The sequence below is a fragment of the Erpetoichthys calabaricus genome, chromosome 1 (assembly GCF_900747795.2).
Source record: "Erpetoichthys calabaricus chromosome 1, fErpCal1.3, whole genome shotgun sequence".
Classification (NCBI taxonomy): Eukaryota; Metazoa; Chordata; class Cladistia; order Polypteriformes; family Polypteridae; genus Erpetoichthys; species Erpetoichthys calabaricus.
Window position 1 is genome coordinate 1399851 of NC_041394.2, and position 19918 is coordinate 1419768.

Genomic DNA, 19918 nt, shown 5'->3' on the forward strand with positions numbered 1-19918 from the left:
TGAATGTAGCAAAATCCAGAGAAAACCTGCTGCAGAGTGCAGGCCACCTCAGATTGGCTTGACGGGTCACCTTTGTGTGCCATGACGCCAGAGTGACCTCAGGGCAGCGCTCTATGTGCCCTTGAGTGGTCCAGCCCAAAGCCCAGACTTCAACTTCATGGGCCCTCCATGGAGAGACCTCAAGACGGCAGGTCACAGATGCTTCTCACCCAATCTGAAGGACCTTGAAGGGATCTGCCAAGGAAGGGTGGGGTAAACTGCCCAAAATCAGGTGTGCCAAGCTTGTAGAGACTTCAACCAAAGAGACACGAAGGTGGACTTGTAGCCAGAGTACTGAAAGAAGGGTCTGCGAGCTCACATGAATGAAAGATTTCAGGTTTTGATTCCTAATACGTCTTCAAGCCTTTCTAGTAACATGTCTGCCATTGTGGGTTCATGAGTGTCAGTTGATGGGCAAAACTGGCAGAGGTGTCTGCTTCTAATGAAGTCTACAGCACAGTCAAGTGTGCAGAGTGAAGACTTTCTTACTCCGATGTCTCACTAACCTCCCCTCTGATAAATGTTTGTCAGATCTGAGCCTTTCTAATCCAAGCAGCACGTCCCCCTCTACGAGGTCCGAATCGCTCGGCACCACCTTGGCACCACCTTGGCAGCCCCTGTCACTGTGGAGGTCGCCGTCTTCTTCAAACAAGTACGCCTCTGAAAAAATAAAATGGACGCTCCGCTCATTGACTGTTTCACTGACTCACCCTTAGCGCTGTTGATGCTCTTCATCTCCTTCTTCACTTGTCGGGGGTCCTGCCAGGGTGCGTTATTATTATGAAAAAAATGAAAAGTAACGGTGGGCTCAGGCTTGGTGGGTGTCTGTGTGGGGGGCTTGTGGCATAGCAGCGCGTCTCCAGGTGATAAATGGGGAAAGTCGGGTAATTTGCATTGGCGGTCACTCGGTGGGTTTTAATTAAAGCACCCCCACCCATAATAGTCTGAGAGGAGCCTGAAGTGATTGGACAGGTGGGCAGTGTGGAGAAACACGAGACGGGGGTCTCCATTAAGAACTGATTCGGAGAAGTAAAATGAAAGGAAGGAAGACATGGAGGGGAAAGGGGCTGCACTGTGAGTGTGGTGGTCTCCTGTGCCTAAAAGAGGGCCCTCATAGAACGGAGGGGCGGGCAAGACATTATAGACCCGGGATCGTTTAGTGGGTACCAACGAGAGGTGGCAGAGGGTGAGTCCGAGGGTCTGAGTTCGGTGACAGGGAGCAGGATGGATGCAGTGCTCTTCAGAGGGGGAACTGCAGACAGGTGGACAAAAGTGGGAGTGCAAACCTCGGAGCAAACTTCAGCTGGGGGGGTGTGTGCGTCGGGGGTCTGCCAATGGCAGGAGTGGCTTTGTATTTTAAAGACTTTTATTTATGGAACTCATTCATGGACTGATAGGGAGGTGCAGTTTTTATGGACTCATTATGTTAATTTAGGGAGATTGCTGAGGTCTCACCCGCTGCACTCGGGTCCCAATCCAGGTGGGTCGTCGTGTGGTGGGTGTGGCTATGCCAGCTTTGAGATATTTGTAAAACTGCTGACTCACACAAGTGCTTCAGGGCTTATGTGATGTAATTCCACCTGAGTCCAGGGGTGGCGCTGTTGCCCAATGTTTCTCCTCCTTTTTCCCTTTTAGACCAGACGACCTCAGCAGTCTCAGTGACATCACTTCCGGGTCACGCTCCCTTGGCCCCGCCCCTTCCAGTCTGCCTCCTTGCCGGGCCGTTTTATTTATTTATTTATTTATTTTTGTTGTTCTCATCAGTTATGTGGTCTTCACCTTCGCTCCTCGTCTCGTCTCCTGTCTTATTCTGCCCTCGGACACGACTGGAAGACCAAAGCACTTCTGCACATTCACGCCACGCCCCTGGCTGTGTGAGACGTCCTCATTGGCCGCGTCATTCTGGTCTTGACTAGCGGGGGTCTTGGGTTCAAGGTTAGGCGAAGGCAGCTGTGGCCACCCCGGACCGTCAGACGCCACTGTGTTCCCAATGATGTCCACCTGGTCAGGTGCCGTGTGATCGGTAAGGATGGCGTCCGGTGCTGGGCTTGTGCGGTTTGCTAGGTGATGTGAAAATGTATGTACAGTGCGGGTGGCTGCTTTGTGGAACTTTGTAATTATTTCATTATTTATTTTTGTATTTAATTTTATTCAGTTATTTATCCTATCCTTCCTGTATCCTTCCTGTATCACATATTCTTTATACTCTACTATACTACACTCTATACTACACCTTCAGAAGTAAATATCATGACGGGGCACATTCAGAAATAAACCAGCAGGGGGAAGCTCAAAATTGGGGACACCGGCAGTGTGCTCCATGGTGATGACGGTCACTGATGAAGGGCACGGCTCGAATGAGAACCTGCCGCCAGTGCAGCCCCTCAGAGAAGGCGAGTTTGATGCCCCCGAGTGACGTCAGCGTGACGGATCAAACGTGGAGTGGCTTTCTTTTCCGGGGGTTCTGGGCCACAAGAGCTCTCACTGAAGGCCTCAGCCATGGCAGCCACACCTTTGTGTCCTTTATGTCACATTTGCTGTGATGATTCTGAAAGTCTGAGCCAAAGCCACTGAGTGCCAGAAAAGATCAAAAGAGAGCTGAAAGGTTTACAACACGAACACCTCAGGCTCCTTCAGACCACCACAATGCCAAAAGCACACAAGTCACCTCCTAGGGTCTCAGGCGGGGTCTCCGTCTGCTTTTATGGTCATCAGGCCTCAACATTAAATGGTCCTGAGCCGCCGTGTCCACCAGAACAGCAGCGGTGTGGCATTTAAATTTAAACGGCCCCCCCACCCGCCCTAAGCCCACCAAACTTCAATCCTGCAGTCAGTTGATGAAAATCTCCTCTCGGACTGATTGCTGGGAAGACCACCTAATCCGCCTCGGCCTGAACAAGCGAAGTGGCGGCCCGTCGTCCGGCGCCGTGGACTTTTCAAGGTGTGCGTCCTCCTCGCTCGACTTTAAGCGTCTGTCACGTTGTCCTTGGTGTCTCAGATAGAAAAGTGGACGTGACAATCCGGAATGGGCCAGCATCTCCATGACTTACATTTAGGGGGAATAACAAATCATTCTGGGGTGTCCCTCAGGGGTGTCCCCCATTAAGCCCATTCCTGATTTCTGCCAGTCAGATGCCATCCCCCATGTCCAATATTTCAAGAGCTTGGCTACGGCGGGTGCTAAAACGCCCGTCAAGGATCATCGCCCCTCACGCATGTCCATGTTTTATGGTTATAAAATGCCGACTCACAGTGGGTTTAATTTGACTTTTTTAGACCCTGACTGACAGAAGAAGCCCCTTTGACATCATGGCCACTAGAGGGCACTGTGGCGCCTCAAACCCAGAACACAAGTGCAGTCCCACAGTCAGAAGGCTTCAACTAAAGCGACTTACGGGTTCACCTTCCACAGACTTCCGTCCCATCAAATCCTGCAAATCAACGAGGCTGTGAGACACGCATCACAACTTATCAGATTTGCCAACGTCACGTGTCAGCGTCATTGACAAATTAAGTCTACAGAAAGTCATTTCAGGCTCCTCCAAATTGTGACATGACCCAGTCCAGCTGACATTATACTTGTGTTGGACTTAAAGCTGCCTATCATCATCATCATCATCAGTAAAGATTTCTTCAGGAATCAAAGCTGTTCAGTGACGTCACTCTAAAGTTCAACGTGCCACCAAGTGGAGTGCAGCCAGAGAGCACCTGAGGATCATCTAATAGGCTCACACACGATCTGTAATACCCCGCCAGTGCAAGAGGGGGCGCCAATGCTAACAACACCGTCTCTTTTGAGGGTCTTTTGTCATTGGAGCCCCTGCAGATTTTGTTTTTTGTTTTTTCTAAAGCGTAACTGGAGTTTTTTTTGTTTTTTTTCTGTCCTCCCGGTCAACTCACCTGACTTTTTTTAATTGTTTCTTATTTTTTAATCTTTGTAATTTCTCTTTGTTATCTTGTAAAACACTTGGAGCCAAGCTGCTGTATGCAAATGTGCTCCACCCCCGAGGAACCGCCCACTGAAGGCACCTAAGCCACACCCCCTGTCTGCTAAGTCACGCCTCTTCCAGTCAGTTACCATTGTGAGGGCTCCCACAGGATGGCATCTCAGTCTGAGGGGTGCAGTCCTGCATGGCAGAGCTGCCCGAGAGAGACAGAAGATTTGAGAAGCTGCAGGGTCCAGGAGGATCAGTGCGGTGCCCCCCACACTCTCATTTTTGTTCCCCTTTTTGGACTCTGACAGTAAACTGGATGGCTCAACTCGTCTGTGGTTCTCCTCTCCCTCACCTGCGCCTCACAACGCCTTAGCTGAACATAAAATGGTTAGCAAAATCTGTAAAATGACATGAGAAAACATTTCTCCAGTAAAAAGATGAAGTGAAGAACTTGTGATGGTTGGAAAAGAAGAGTTTGAGAATTGATTGGGGGGGGGTTAGCATAAATAAATAGAAAAGGCCATGTTTGTCTGCAAAGATGGGACAAGCAACAACCATGGAAACCACAAACAGATAGAAAACGGAGTTGGAGTGGATGGACTGGCATCCTGACAGGGACTGAGGGTGACCTCCTACCCAACAGGAAGGATGTGGATGGACGGGCACCCTGGCCATGTTGCTTGCTGGTACCTTCACTGGTCATAAGGCCAAAATGGAAGGACAGGGAGAGACTGCACCCCAGGGCCCCTGTACTCAGGGTGATAGCATCCCTCTGGTGGAACTCCCATTTGTACACCAGCAGGGCACATTGGGAGCTGTGAGCCTGAGAGGCACCTCTGTTGGGGTACTTGAGTGCCCCCAGAGGGCGCTGCTGGGGAACACAATTCCTACTTTGGGGGACCTCTGCCTGGCCTGGAAGGGCTTCAGACGTGCATTGCTGTGGCCCTGGGAGTACCTCAGGGTCTGGCTTAAAAGTGACCACCTCATCTACATCAGCACATTAAAAGGCACTATATAACTCGTAGATAGATAGATAGATAGATAGATAGATAGATAGATAGATAGATAGATAGATAGATAGATAGATAGATAGATAGATAGATAGATAGATAGATATGAAAGGCACTATATAACAGATAGATAGATAGATAGATAGATAGATAGATAGATAGATAGATAGATAGATAGATAGATAGATAGATAGATAGATAGATAGATAGATATGAAAGGCACTATATAACAGATAGATATTTAGATAGATAGATAGATAGATAGATAGATAGATAGATAGATAGATAGATAGATAGATAGATAGATAGATAGATATGAAAGGCACTATATAATAGATAGATAGATAGATAGATAGATAGATAGATAGATAGATAGATAGATAGATAGATAGATAGATAGATATGAAAGGCACTATATAACAGATAGATAGATAGATAGATAGATAGATAGATAGATAGATAGATAGATAGATAGATAGATAGATAGATAGATAGATAGATAGATATGGAAGGCACTATATAACAGATAGATAGATAGATAGATAGATAGATAGATAGATAGATAGATAGATAGATAGATAGATAGATAGATAGATAGATAGATAGATAGATATGAAAGGCACTATATAACAGATAGATAGATAGATAGATAGATAGACAGATAGACAGATAGACAGATAGATAGATAGATAGATAGATAGATAGATAGATAGATAGATAGATAGATAGATAGATAGATAGATATGAAAGGCACTATATAACAGACAGATAGATAGATAGATAGATAGATAGATAGATAGATAGATAGATAGATAGATAGATAGATAGATAGATAGATAGATAGATAGATAGATATGAAAGGCACTATATAACAGATAGATAGATAGATAGATAGATAGATAGATAGATAGATAGATAGATAGATAGATAGATAGATAGATAGATAGATAGATAGATATGAAAGGCACTATATAATAGATAGATAGATAGATAGATAGATAGATAGATAGATAGATAGATAGATAGATAGATAGATAGATAGATAGATAGATAGATATGAAAGGCACTATATAACAGATAGATAGATAGATAGATAGATAGATAGATAGATAGATAGATAGATAGATAGATAGATAGATAGATAGATAGATAGATAGATAGATATGAAAGGCACTATATAACAGATAGATAGATAGATAGATAGATAGATAGATAGATAGATAGATAGATAGATAGATAGATAGATAGATAGATAGATATGAAAGGCACTATATAACAGATGGATAGATAGATAGATAGATAGATAGATAGATAGATAGATAGATAGATAGATAGATAGATAGATAGATAGATAGATATGAAAGGCACTATATAACAGATAGATAGATAGATAGATAGATAGATAGATAGATAGATAGATAGATAGATAGATAGATAGATAGATATGAAAGGCACTATATAACAGATAGATAGATAGATAGATAGATAGATAGATAGATAGATAGATAGATAGATAGATAGATAGATAGATAGATAGATAGATAGATATGAAAGGCACTATATAACAGATAGATAGATAGATAGATAGATAGATAGATAGATAGATAGATAGATAGATAGATAGATAGATAGATAGATAGATATGAAAGGCACTATATAACAGATAGATAGATAGATAGATAGATAGATAGATAGATAGATAGATAGATAGATAGATAGATAGATAGATAGATAGATAGATAGATATGAAAGGCACTATATAAAAGATAGATAGATAGATAGATAGATAGATAGATAGATAGATAGATAGATAGATAGATAGATAGATAGATATGAAAGGCACTATATAACAGATAGATAGATAGATAGATAGATAGATAGATAGATAGATAGATAGATAGATAGATATGAAAGGCACTATATAACAGATAGATAGATAGATAGATAGATAGATAGATAGATAGATAGATAGATAGATAGATAGATAGATAGATAGATAGATATGAAAGGCACTATATAATAGATAGATAGATAGATAGATAGATAGATAGATAGATAGATAGATAGATAGATAGATAGATAGATAGATAGATAGATAGATAGATAGATATGAAAGGCACTATATAACAGATAGATAGATAGATAGATAGATAGATAGATAGATAGATAGATAGATAGATAGATAGATAGATAGATAGATAGATAGATATGAAAGGCACTATATAACAGATAGATAGATAGATAGATAGATAGATAGATAGATAGATAGATAGATAGATAGATAGATAGATAGATATGAAAGGCACTATATAACAGATAGATAGATAGATAGATAGATAGATAGATAGATAGATAGATAGATAGATAGATAGATAGATAGATAGATAGATAGATATGAAAGGCACTATATAACAGATAGATAGATAGATAGATAGATAGATAGATAGATAGATAGATAGATAGATAGATAGATAGATAGATAGATAGATAGATATGAAAGGCACTATATAACAGATAGATAGATAGATAGATAGATAGATAGATAGATAGATAGATAGATAGATAGATAGATAGATAGATACATGTGAAAGGCGCTATATTGCCTATATGTAACATATAGTAAGGTACGAGAGGCACTATATAGTTTGATGGAGAGCTGTGGCCCCCTGCTCTTTATGCCTCATCAGCTCTGTGGTGGTCTTGTCCCTCTTGGTGGCCATCTTCAGTCCCCACCTCACATGCACAGATGGTGGTCTTGTCCCATTGACGGTACATGGATCTGCCCAGAAGAGTGAGGTAAACTACAAAATGGCTCTCATGGTGTGCTAAGACCCCCACTTTTCTGCCCACTGCTCTCAGGTGATGGAATGCTTCCACCTGAAGTTTATTTTGATTGATTGATTGATTGATTGATTGATCGATCGGTTGGCTGTATTTTGTGTCCTCTGAGTCCGTATTCTTGACTTTTATGTTTCCGCAGCTCTTTGTGTCTCCTGTAATTTAATTTCACCAAATGAACCAGTAAACCATTAAACTATCCAGGAGGCTGAACACACAATGAGGGGGAAAGAGAAAGTAAATCAAAAGACCCCAAACCACCTCCATCACTGAGGGCCGACGTATGACCAAGTAAGACCGCCAAGTCGGCCCCTCATCAGCGCCATGTGCCGAGTGTATGGGAGCTAAACATCAGGCCTAATCTGTTTCTGTGTTAAATTAAGAATAAAATTTTAAAGAGATCAGAACAACAAAAATAAAATAGACGCCACTGATAAGCTCTTACTGCACAATGGGGTCTCGAACGAGGGGCCTTCCAGAGCCGACACTCGGTCAATGCACACCGTGACACACGGCAGGAAGTCATTGGCAGTGCCACCTGCGCTCGTCCCGATACGCTCCGGCGGTGTCCCCCTTAAACTCCTGAGTTGGACGAGGCTGGTAAAAGTGTGTCCCAAAGGCCTCACAATGGTGCACAATGGGGCCTTTGTTCTGCTCAAATGACGAGTGACAATCCAAGCGCCCACAGGTAACATTCACACCTGTCACACCTCTGGAGGAATGCGAGACCCCGGCGGGGCGGCCTGAGCAAGTGCTGGAGTTTTGTCAGACACCTCAGGACACATTCACGCCGCTTACAAATGGGGGCTTAAGCATCACCAAGGGGATTCTGGAAGCGATTCGGAAGGAATTAGGAATTTGAAAAGGCCCATCTGTGCTGATGTGTGCATGCGGTGGGGAGAGGAAGACAAACAGAACAACCCCCCCCCCACCTCAGACCCCCAACCCCTCCAACAGGCGGATTATGAAATGAAACACAAACCTCAGGGAATTCAAGGATGAGCGAAGCAGCCCACCGCCTGAAACATCAAAGAGCTCTCACTTGTGGACCGCGGGGTCCCATCGCTGAAAAAGCTGCTTCTGCTCTCCGAATAGACCCCCCCCTGCCCCCCCAGTCAGTCCAGCGCTTCACCCTGCAAAAGGCTTAATTGCAGTGCAGCCCCCTTTCTGTCATCCTGGGCTCTTGCATTAAACAAGCTGAGGCATGGTGGGGGGACACGGGGGGCCACACTTTGGGACCCCATAAATAAATCACAAGCCTTTTTAAACACAGGGGGTCCATTTGTTTTAATGAAGCACCTCGAGGTCACCGAAGCCCACTGGTAAAAACGACTCACTGGAGGAACTTCAGTCAGGTACCCCCCCGAGTCCATGGATTAAGGGGTCAGACTCGGCTGCTCAGCCCGACATAACTGCGAGCGTCACAAACTGTAAAGGTGTGGATTGTGCTCCCCCGTGTCACCTGAGCCCACAGGGGGCGAGCCGCCATCGTCTCTAGAAATCTGATTGTGACACTTCAGCAAAGCCAGCAAGTCCCCCGATGGCAAGTCGGCCGTTTCTTGGCGAAGACTTTGAGTTGGTGGGCCGAGTCCTCCATTCCTCTCAGAGTCACCTTTGGAAACGTGAGAAGGTAGGAATGCAGACTCCCCCCAGTTTATACAACGCATTTGTACTGTGGCGTCTCCGAGAGAGGAAGACGAGGGGGACAATGGCAGGTTGTGGACGGGGGGGTCACCAAAGCCTTTCCTTCTCTCCCCGCAGACCAACAGAAGAACAGAAAACAACAAGAAGACGTCCCACTTGCGCCTGCTCCTGACCTCAAGTCCGGCCCCTTCTGATGACCTCACAAGCCCCGCCCCCTGTAAAACCAATCAGTCCGCTCACCCAAGCTGTCCAGTATGGAGCTGAGATCAGTCAGGTAACAACACAAGTCTTCATCAAGGGCTCTGCTTTATTTTACAGTCCTGATTGGAATAAATGTTGTGATGCCCAGGGGCTCATGCAGCCACCCTAGACCCCCGAAACAAACAGGCAGGACCCCAACTGCCACGCAGCACACGGTTTATTTATTTATTTACAGTTTCCAGCACACACAGTAAAACACCACACAGTCCTTCACTCCTCCTCATCCTCACGATTCTGGCACTCGACTCCTGGTGACCGGCCCCCAGACTCCATGTCCCCAATGAGCTTTATCCGGCCACACTTCCACCAATTAGGGCCCTGAAAATGTCCGTGCGCCCCCCTGGCCCCTGCTGGAAACCAAAGGTGGCTGCCCTCTGTCAGTCCAGGGAGAAACTGCCCTGGAAATACTCACCAAAGAATCAGGGCATCCCAGCCAGGTAAGGGCCCTGGCAATGTCTATCAGATCAGCGGGCAGCTACAAGTTCCTATAATCACGCGTGGCATCGCCACTTGTTCTCTCTCTACCATCAAATTGGCATGCATGGCAGAAAGAAAAAAAAAACAATTGGACTTTGTTGTTTCATCTCTGGCTTTGTCATCTTTGGCTTTTTCTTATCAACCATGCCAACGATGTGCCCTGAAAGGCTTGTGGTGCTGGGTGCTGATTAGCATGGCGCTTGCACTGTACAGAAGCACAATAGCACCGAGGACACTGGCTTTAAAAACCCACCTGGCGCTGCTCTGATGTACCCGGACAGGGCAGTGGGTCAGATTTGTAACAGCGTGGTGCTCAGCACAGTTACATCCCTATGTGCCCAGGAGCCAACCAATCGGAGAGCTCTCTTCAGTCAGTATCATCTTCCTCCTCCTCCTCCTCCTCCTCTTCATCCCAGTTTACACAACAGGGCTCTTGGAGGTTGGAAAGTGTTGTCGGTGCCCATGAGGAAGGATGGACATCCAGGCCAAGAAGGAGGAGGATGAGGAGGTTTTCTTGCCCTGCCAGGAAGCCATATTGGATTGCAGAACACAACCCGGCCGGGACGCCTTATAATTACCAACCTGGCTGGACAACTGGACTGGCGAGAGCTGGAAGCCGGGAGCAGTTCATCCCCCAGATCACCAACAGATGGCAGCATTCCTCACAAGTAGTCGCAGGTTAGACACTTGTGGTGTGGCCCTGAAGTGCTGCCAACAAGACATGATGTGCCACTGGCATCAGTGCCAGGTCCAGCTTGAAAGGAGCCCTGTGCCATCGCTCATGGAGACGGGAGGCAGTGGGTGAAACTCACAGGAGGAGAGAAGAGAAGAGAAGAGAAGAGAAGGAGAGAAGAGAAGAGGAGAGAATGAAAGGAGAGAAGAGAAGGAGAGGAGAGAAGGAGAGAAGGAGAGGAGAGAAGAGAAGAGAAGGAGAGGAGAAGGAGAAGAGAAGAGAAGAGAAGAGAAGAGAAGGAGAGGAGAGGACAGGGAGGTCTGACGTCTGCCCAGTGGATCTCCTAATTCTCGTTCCCAGGCTGTGTGGCTTATTCTGCAGCCAGACTGGTGGCAGGTCTTGCTGTGCCGAGGGTTTGGGGGCTTGGTGGCACCCCCTACCCTTCACTCTGTGTATATTACTATATGATATTGAAGGGCGGGGTCACCAATACTGGCCCACTCCAAGCACTCTTTGCGAGCCCCCACCCCCCCCATGCCGCCATGTTCAAATGTAACACGGAAAGGCTGCAGCTGCCCAGGATAAGCACATTAGGAGATGAATGAAAAATAATGTCACGTCGCTGATAAACTGCATTAGCCTGTCACCCACCCACCCGCGTCATCAGTCACCCACCCTATGAGCCGATACTCCATCATGCAAATGAGGGGCTTCAGTGGACCCTTTAAAATGGGCAAACTAAACAAAGTCACAAAAGAATTCCAACCTGTGCAGCCACTGTGAAGGCTCATTTTAGGAATAGTGTGCAACCCAAGGGAGCAAAATAAAAGGAGAGACAAACCACGGGCACTCAATACCCTGCTGGAAAAATAATCAGCAGGTCTCAGCAAACTTACAAGAGTCCCACAAGGGGAGGGATGACCGTAAACCCATGGCTTGTATAGACAGGACAAACAAAGACTCTTTACCAAATAAGACTGACTTCCAAAAATGTAAGTTACAAAGAAACCAAGCTCACGGAGTAAGACAAAAAAAAAAAAAAAAAGGCACAAGTTGGCAAAATGCAATACGTGGTACCAAGTCAAAAGTGACAGTCCTTAAACAGGGCCAGAAAATGTCAAATAGCCAGGAAATTTAAAGAATAACAAAAACCATAAAGCAGATAACTCACCAACGCCAAACACATACAAACGGACTGCATTTCCCATCAGCCTTTTAGGAATAGGGGGCGGATCTTCAATAATGATAGACAGATGACCTCTCTATTTGGGAACCGCCCACAAAACAAAGAAGAAGAAGGCAGGACATGTTGTGTCCTACACAGAAACTCAACAGCCATCAACCCTAACAACAATACAGAGGCACACAAGTAATAAACATACTGTGAGCATAAACAATAAGATTTACAGTGCAAAACACGAACAAAAATGACCCAAAAAAGGAAACTGAAACGTAGCCCAGGAAAGTACACCCTGCATCACAGTAAGACTGTGCAGATGAAGGCCGTGTCATACTGCAGCTCAGCCGCTGCTCCTCTCCTGGCTGAGGTTCAAGTTCTGGTTTTGTGTCTTTGTTGTACATTTTTGCTTTATTTGTATGTGTTACTAGTTTTTATTTTTTTACGATTTGTACATTTCTTTGCAATGTATGTATCTGCAACTAAGCACGTCTCAGGCTCTGTGTGTTTTTGTTGATGCTCCTCCCATGATGTGGGGCCACCAGCCAATCACTGACCAAGAACCGCCCTCCGTCTAATATCCTGGAAGATCTCCCACAGTTCCTAGTGGTTCATTGTGACTCTGCTCTGGAGACGGTGACAGCTTGTGCCCATTTTATGGACTTTCTGTGAATTATTGGATTTGATGATCTTGCCTTGGATGTCTGCAATGGGATTTTGTTCAACTTGCTTTGCCGTTGCTTCTGCTTATTACTTTTGCAGTGTGTTTTTTTTTTGGAGATTGCTTTTTAATAGAGAGCACCTTATTAAGAATAAATCTTTATAAAGATCCTGCATTTGCCCTTATTGCTCTTGATGGTGATATCCCCCTCTAGTGGGCGTTTACAGAAGTGCCTTGTGAACTTACTGGGACACTCAGGTGCTTTGAATTTCCAGTTCATGATGGGGCTGCAATTGAAAACCACTTAAAAAGTTGTGCAGTGCAACCTGCACTCCCAGAAGACAGACGTCCTCCTCACTTATCAGGGTCCTAGAAACTGGTTAGGGGCTGCAAGTGGATGAGCAGATGAAAGTAAGAATTGTACTGTAGTCTGTGCACATGAAAATACGAACACCAGGAACCTGCTGACAAAATGAGATTCAAATACGGAGAAAGTAAGATTGATAAACTTGACTTTAGTCAGATAGATAGATAGATAGATAGATAGATAGATAGATAGATAGATAGATAGATAGATAGATAGATAGATAGATAGATAGATAGATAGATGTGAAAGGCACTATATAATAGATAGATAGATAGATAGATAGATAGATAGATAGATAGATAGATAGATAGATAGATAGATAGATAGATAGATAGATAGATAGATAGATAGATAGATAGATGTGAAAGGTGCTATAAAATAGATAGATAGATAGATAGATAGATAGATAGATAGATAGATAGATAGATAGATAGATCTATCTGTTATATAGTGCCTTTCATATCTATCTATCTATCTCTCTATCTATTATATAGTGCCTTTCTCATCTATGTATCTATCTATTATATAGTGCCTTTCACATCTATCTATCTATTTATTAGCGCCGTTCACATATATCTATGTATCTATCTATTATATAGCGCCTTTCACATCTATCTATTATATAGCGCCTTTCACATCTATCTATCTATCTATTATATAGCACCTTTCACATCTATCTATCTATTTTATAGCGCCTTTCACATATATCTATTATATAGCGCCTTTCACATCTATCTATCTATCTATTATATAGCACCTTTCACATCTATCTATCTATTTTATAGCACCTTTCACATATATCTATCTATCTATCTATTATATAGCACCTTTCACATCTATCTATTATATAGCGCCTTTCACGTCTATCATTATGTAGTGCCTTTCTCATCTATCTACCTATCTATCTATCTATTATATAGCACCTTTCACATCTATCTATATATCTATTTTATAGCGCCTTTCACATATATCTATGTATCTATCTATCTATCTATCTATCTATTTTATAGCGCCTTTCACATATATTTATGTGTCTATCTATCTATTATATAGCACCTTTCACATCTATCTATATATCTATTTTATAGCGCCTTTCACATATATCTATGTATCTATCTATTATATAGCACCTTTCACATCTGTCTATCTATTATATAATGCCTTTAACATCTATCTATTATATAATGCCTTTCTCATCTATCTATCTATCATATAGTGACTTTCACATCTATCTATCTATCTATTTTATAGTGCCTTTCACACCTATCTATCTATCTCTCTATCATATAGTGCCTTTCACATCAATCTATCTATTTTAAAAAATTGGTCAAAACACACTGCTGGTGGCTCGCGTTCACAGCTGGTGACGTAACGGATTTTTACCCGATGATAAAGAGATAGAGAGGCATTAGTACCATAAATCAACGCTTCATCTCGCTGGATTGATGGAGATTTGAGACCACCAAGAGGTGGCATCACCACAGCAGAGCCGAGTGATGATGAAGGAGAGCAGAGGACCTCACGAGAGTGTCCATGGACAGTTATGTAGGTGCTGACCCGTCGAGGACCTGTAACAGGAAGCCAGGCTGGTAATGTTAAAAGAGTAAATGGTGTATGCCCACCCCCTTGGTGACACATGCCAGAGCTCCTGTCAGCAGAGAGATACATTAGTCCAGATGTGACAAGTCTGGATAAAATATGAAAAAAAAATGTCTTTTAAGACGAGGTAAAGAAAGCGCATCGATGGATTGTTTTGTGGCCCTTCATTCCTCACCTGGCCCATTGTCTTTCTTTCTCTCTCTCTCTGTCCAAGGAGACCTGCCATGCTGGGCTCTGATTGCTCCTCATCTCACTGGCGTCCAGCTCTTCAGGCTTTGCCCTTCAGACCCCACGTCTGACATGGTGTGACCCTGAGCAATTCACTTCACCCACCAACAAAACTGGATCTGAAAATGTGCAAAAAGGTGCCAGCCAACGAAGCAGACGTAAAGCTGTTGCTGCTCTCCACTCTTGCTCTGCTTGTCAGGGCCGTCCTAATAGCATTATAGGGGGGCAAAGCAGAGCACTGGGGACCCCAACCTACACGACCACTCAGCAAGTCACAACATACATAGGTCAGCATGGAGTCCCTATGCCCGTGGGGGAACTGCCCAGCGTGCCCATGTGTTAAGACGGCCAGCTGTCGTTCTTCTCGAGGGTCTATTCGAGTCCAGGTGGTCTCCCAAGCTTTTGGTTTTTTGGTGGTTCTGTCAGAAGACCAAGGTGAGGCCCCAACAATAACTTGACACTTGGTGACCAAATGTTTGTGTCAGCTTATGAATGTTGATATCGATTCCAACAACGGTAGCTTCTGTAGGGAGAACGTCCAGCAAAGTCAAGCCGACTTTGTTCATTTTAAGGTCCACGATGTCTTTAGAACGTCTGAGTAACGAACCAAACCTTCCCTGAACACTTAATGCTGTCATTAGAATTCACAAAAGAAAGGGCAGGGAGGGCACTTTTTTTTTTTTTAAAGCAATTTTATGCAAATTCAGCCCGTGTAAAGCTTTGATTTGTAATTCATCTTACAGCCTTTGTGGAATTTGTAATGTTAATAAAAGACGATCAAATGTGTGTTTTTCTCTCCTGACTGGTATTGTCGCATATGTCTTTGCCTCATCTTTACACTCTTCATCATATAGAAAGGAGTTATTGATAGGAGCCTCAAATGCAGAACGTCAATCAATCCATCCCACCCTTCTCTCGCCTTACGTTTACAACATGAATTTGTGAATTGTGAATTTCCCCTTGGGATTAATAAAGTATCTATCTATTAAAAGGAAAGGGCCCTGAAAGCATCTTTACACCACTTCATAAAATTCCTCCGCCACCCAGTTCGCCCAGTTGCTCACCTGCCTAGCCCAGTCGAGTCATGGACACGCCTACTGGATTCCGTGATCGAGGCTGTCAAGTGAAGCTCCTCTACCCGCCAGTTTCTCAATGGGCGGAGTCCGGTATAGCGCGCCTGCCTTGTGTGGGCGTGGTCAGGCGGGCGGCGGGCTCGGCGTTATAAACATGTGCTTGGGCCCGCGCCGCTTCATCTTGTGAGGTGCTGTGATGCGGGCCGGGGCAGTTCATGGCAAGGGAGGAGGAGGAGGCGGCCGAGGAGGAGGAGGGAAAGACTGAAAGCGTTTGTGCCCTGCTACCCAACATGCCAACTTACCTTTTCAGCCAGCTTCTCCAGTTGGAGGACGATCTGTGCAAGGTAAGGTATGGGACGAGCTGCGGAGTTTGAGCCGTGCGCGGCGTTTGGGTTTGACTTGCGCTTTACCCGCGAACTGCGTCACTGAACTCCCAGGTCCTCTCCCGGCCCGTAAACTTTTTGAGCTTGGTTTAATTTTGCCCCCTGACGGCCCGTTTGTCCGGTGTTCACTCTTCGCCTTGATTGGTACAGCGGATGGCGTGACTTGTTTTAAAGAATAGCCCGGAGGTATGGCGGCGGCGTGCTGTGCCGGCTGTTTGTTTTTAATCGTTTTCGCAGATTATTGCCGCTCGCTCAGCCCGCTTGGACGGAATCGACATACTCGGCCAGGATTCGAGTTTGTTTGGAATTTTCCAGAAATCCAAGAAGACCAAAAAAAAAAAAGTCAAAGAAAGTGTGGTCACGTGGCGAGGACTCGCATTTTAGGGGCGCTTTAAAAGTGGCCGCGTTATAACAATCGGCGATTGTTCGCTCGTAACTTCACTGCGCAGGAAGCCTCCGTGTTTACTTTTGAAAATGCCTGCCAGCCGTTAAAAGCCGCCGTGCGTTGTGCTGCTTTTCGGCAGGTGTGTTAACGTTAAATACTTCTTGGCACTTCATTGACGTTTTCATGTTTTTTGTACACCTTTGATGCACACTCAGGTGTTCTTTTCTCACCATTTCCAATATTCTACTCTGGTCGCAATTTACAGAAAAGGTTAAAGTCCTTTGGATTCCCTGCTTACTGCGACAAGTTTAATTTTTTTAATGTTGTTTTCTTGAATCGCCTCCTAAATTCTGCTGTCCTGCTGTTTTTACAGGGATTCCCGAACCTCGACTTAAACGATGGCACCAGATCATCTCCTAAATCCAGCGTTTTCAAGCCTGACGCGTCATCTTGTTCCCCGATGTCCGGAGGTGACGCGGTCAGCTCTGTGAGCAGCGGTCAGAAGACAGAAGGTAGACGTTTAGCCCGACCCCAATCTCTGGAGCCTCCTGCTTCACTTCACCAAGCCAATGCCAGGCAGTGGGAAAGGCACTCCCTCAGTTTAGTGGAAGGAGATCTGGGGTGCACCGCTTCAGACCCTAAACTTGTTAACCATCCCACTCTTCATGTCGTGCCCAGCTCGGCGTCGCCACTGTCTTCACGTTACAAGACCGAATTGTGTCGTACCTACGCAGAATGTGGGACTTGTAAATATGGAGCCAAGTGCCAGTTTGCCCACGGCTACGATGAGCTTCGAGGCCTTGCGCGGCACCCCAAGTACAAGACTGAGCCTTGTCGTACCTTTCATACTATTGGCATTTGCCCGTATGGTACACGGTGCCACTTTGTGCACAATCTGGAAGAGCAGCTCCAGTCTCAACGGCCAAAGCCAGAGTTCCGAAGCCAGAGGCCACCGCTGCTGAAACAGAGCTTCAGCTTTGCAGGGTTCCCTTCTGTCCCTTTCATCAAAGAGTCATCTGTTGCCTACACCAGAGTGCCTTCAGCGTCCCCACCCCCTGGCACGCTCCTCTCTGAGATGGTCGTGCCAGGTTTCCTGGAGTCGTCCGGCGTGTTCTCTCTTGTCCAAGATGAAGGCCTGGAGCTCGATCATTTTTTCCCCTCGCCAGATTCTGGCAACTGCTCTTTTTACTGCACGAGTCCGACGGAGTGTAACCCCGCCAAGCTTCAGGGTCTCGCTGGCGTCTTCCCTCTTGCCAGCTCGAGCCAGTTGGTAAGCCAGCCTCCGAGCGCTTTGCCTCACTTGGCGACTGGATCCCGGAGTTTATCTTCTACCTCCCTTTCCGATCTGGAGGGGGGCTGCAGCAGTTCCAGCAGCCACAGTGGCTCGGAGTCGCCCATCTTTGAATCCTGCGGCCGGCGTCTCCCAATCTTCAGTCAGCTGTCTGTGCCAGAGAAGCCGGCCGAGGAGAACGAGGACCGTCTGACCCTGTCCTGCTGAGGTTCGGTGACGTTGTGATACAAGTGTGCCACTGATGTTCCCGTTTCACTTTGTATACTATGGTATACTTCTGATGTAATTCTGGGGTACTTCACTCCTTTGCAGCTTCATTCAAGCTGGGATGTGTTTGCGTGTTTTTGGTGTGTTTTATGCCACTTTGTAAGATGCCAAAGAGGGCCGAATGTCCTTTTTAGAGTTCTGTTTAAAACCCGCCGCAGAGTGGATCCCGAGCAAGTCGATAATCGCACTCTGGCAGTGAAGTTATTTGCACGAGCCGGTGCTTCAGAAATTCCCTTGTGCCCGTCACTGACACTGGGTGCTGCTTGGGTGTGTGTGCCTGCCTCCCTTGGGGAGTTGCTTTTGGGCATTTTTATTTTTTTATTTTTTTGGGCAGACGTGTCTGAGCAGATTTTGGTTTGAAAAGGGAGCCTGTCGCTAGTGGCAAACGAGAGTTCAATTTGAAACGCGTTACCAAAGTGTCTCGAGACATGCCCTGCTGCCTGCCCGTGGTGCCACAAGGGTGCCCGAGAATGACGAGTTGTCCTAATCGTGGCCTCTTCAATGCAGACGCCAGTGCTTTTCTGTTGTTGTTTCTTTCCTCGTTCATTTTGTGAAAATGTTCACTTGTTTTAAAAAAAGAAAACCGTTAGAATGTTAATCTGTTTACTCGTATTTAGAATTGTTTGTTATAAACAAAAGAGCTTTAACAGTTTAATCTGATCGGACCTGAGAGTGTGTGTTAGTTATTTTATAGGCGAGTTTGAGTTTTCTTCTCCATGGATGTGATGTTCTGCAACGGATCATTTCTGGACTGCTGTACAGCGCGCGGTGCTTCTGATCGATAAGCTAATCAAGTCGAGAGGGGGGGGGGGGTCGCCTTGAGCCCCCACCTGCAGGCTCCTCACAACTTCTACCAATCATTTATCTTTCCTCATTTTAGCCTTTTAAGTCACCTTTTTATTCTATTCTTATTTTTTTGGCGTTTTGTACATTGTTTTTTGTAATTTATCATTTTATAGTCTTATTTACTGGAGTCATATTTCTGTTATTTAATTTTAATTTATTTTGGTTTGTATTTATAGAGCATTCAACGTTTGTTTACATATGTAACTTATTTGAGTTGTTTCTGCAGCGCCCCAAATAAACCGAGAGACGCCGGACAGTGCTGGACTTTCACGGCTCACTTCTTTATTCCTTTTTCTTTTTTTTGTTCCCAGAAGCCTTTTGTTCTCTAAAGAGTGAACTTTCTCACCCCCTGCAGCTTTTGGGGGGGGGGGGGGGCACATTTGGTTACTTTTTCTGCAGCGGGTCGTCTTCACCTCCAGCCCTTTGTTTGTTTGGACCGGAGAGGGGCGTGAAAAATAAAAAGTAAAAGAAACGCTTTAAAGGCGTGAAAATCGAACTCTCGGTACTCTCGTAGGCGGAGACCTTTGGAATCGTCCAGAAATCCAGTGTCGCCGACTCCTGGGGTCCAAAAATATCATTTTAGGAATCGTGTGTCCGTGTCTGTCTGTCTGTCTGTCTCTGTGTGTCTTATGATCACTTGAGTACGCCTTCATTTAGGCCAAACGAAACAAAAATATCATTTTAGGAATCGTGTGTCCGTGTGTGTCTCTCTCTCTTTCTGTCTCTTTCTCTCTCTCTCTGTCCATCTTTGTCTTTCTGTCTGT

At 45.1% G+C, this 19918-nt stretch overlaps 1 protein-coding gene across 1 annotated transcript; it reads left to right on the plus strand.

Moving 5' to 3' along the window:
• The first annotated feature begins 16160 nt into the window (after nucleotides 1-16160).
• On the plus strand, nucleotides 16161-19404 carry LOC127529689 (mRNA decay activator protein ZFP36L1-like). Its single transcript, XM_051934247.1, has 2 exons — nucleotides 16161-16326; nucleotides 17124-19404. Exons 1-2 carry the CDS (start codon nucleotides 16198-16200, stop codon nucleotides 18246-18248), a joined length of 1254 nt encoding a protein of 417 aa, XP_051790207.1. The 5' UTR covers nucleotides 16161-16197; the 3' UTR covers nucleotides 18249-19404.
• The last annotated feature ends 514 nt before the right edge of the window (nucleotides 19405-19918 follow it).

Coding starts and splice junctions, on each gene's coding strand:
- LOC127529689 (XM_051934247.1), top strand. CDS start 16,198: ATGGCAAGGGAGGAGGAGGAGGCGGCCGAGGAGGAGGAGGGAAAGACT. Junction 16,327..17,123: donor TGGAGGACGATCTGTGCAAG/GTAAGGTATGGG, acceptor CTGTTTTTACAG/GGATTCCCGAACCTCGACTT.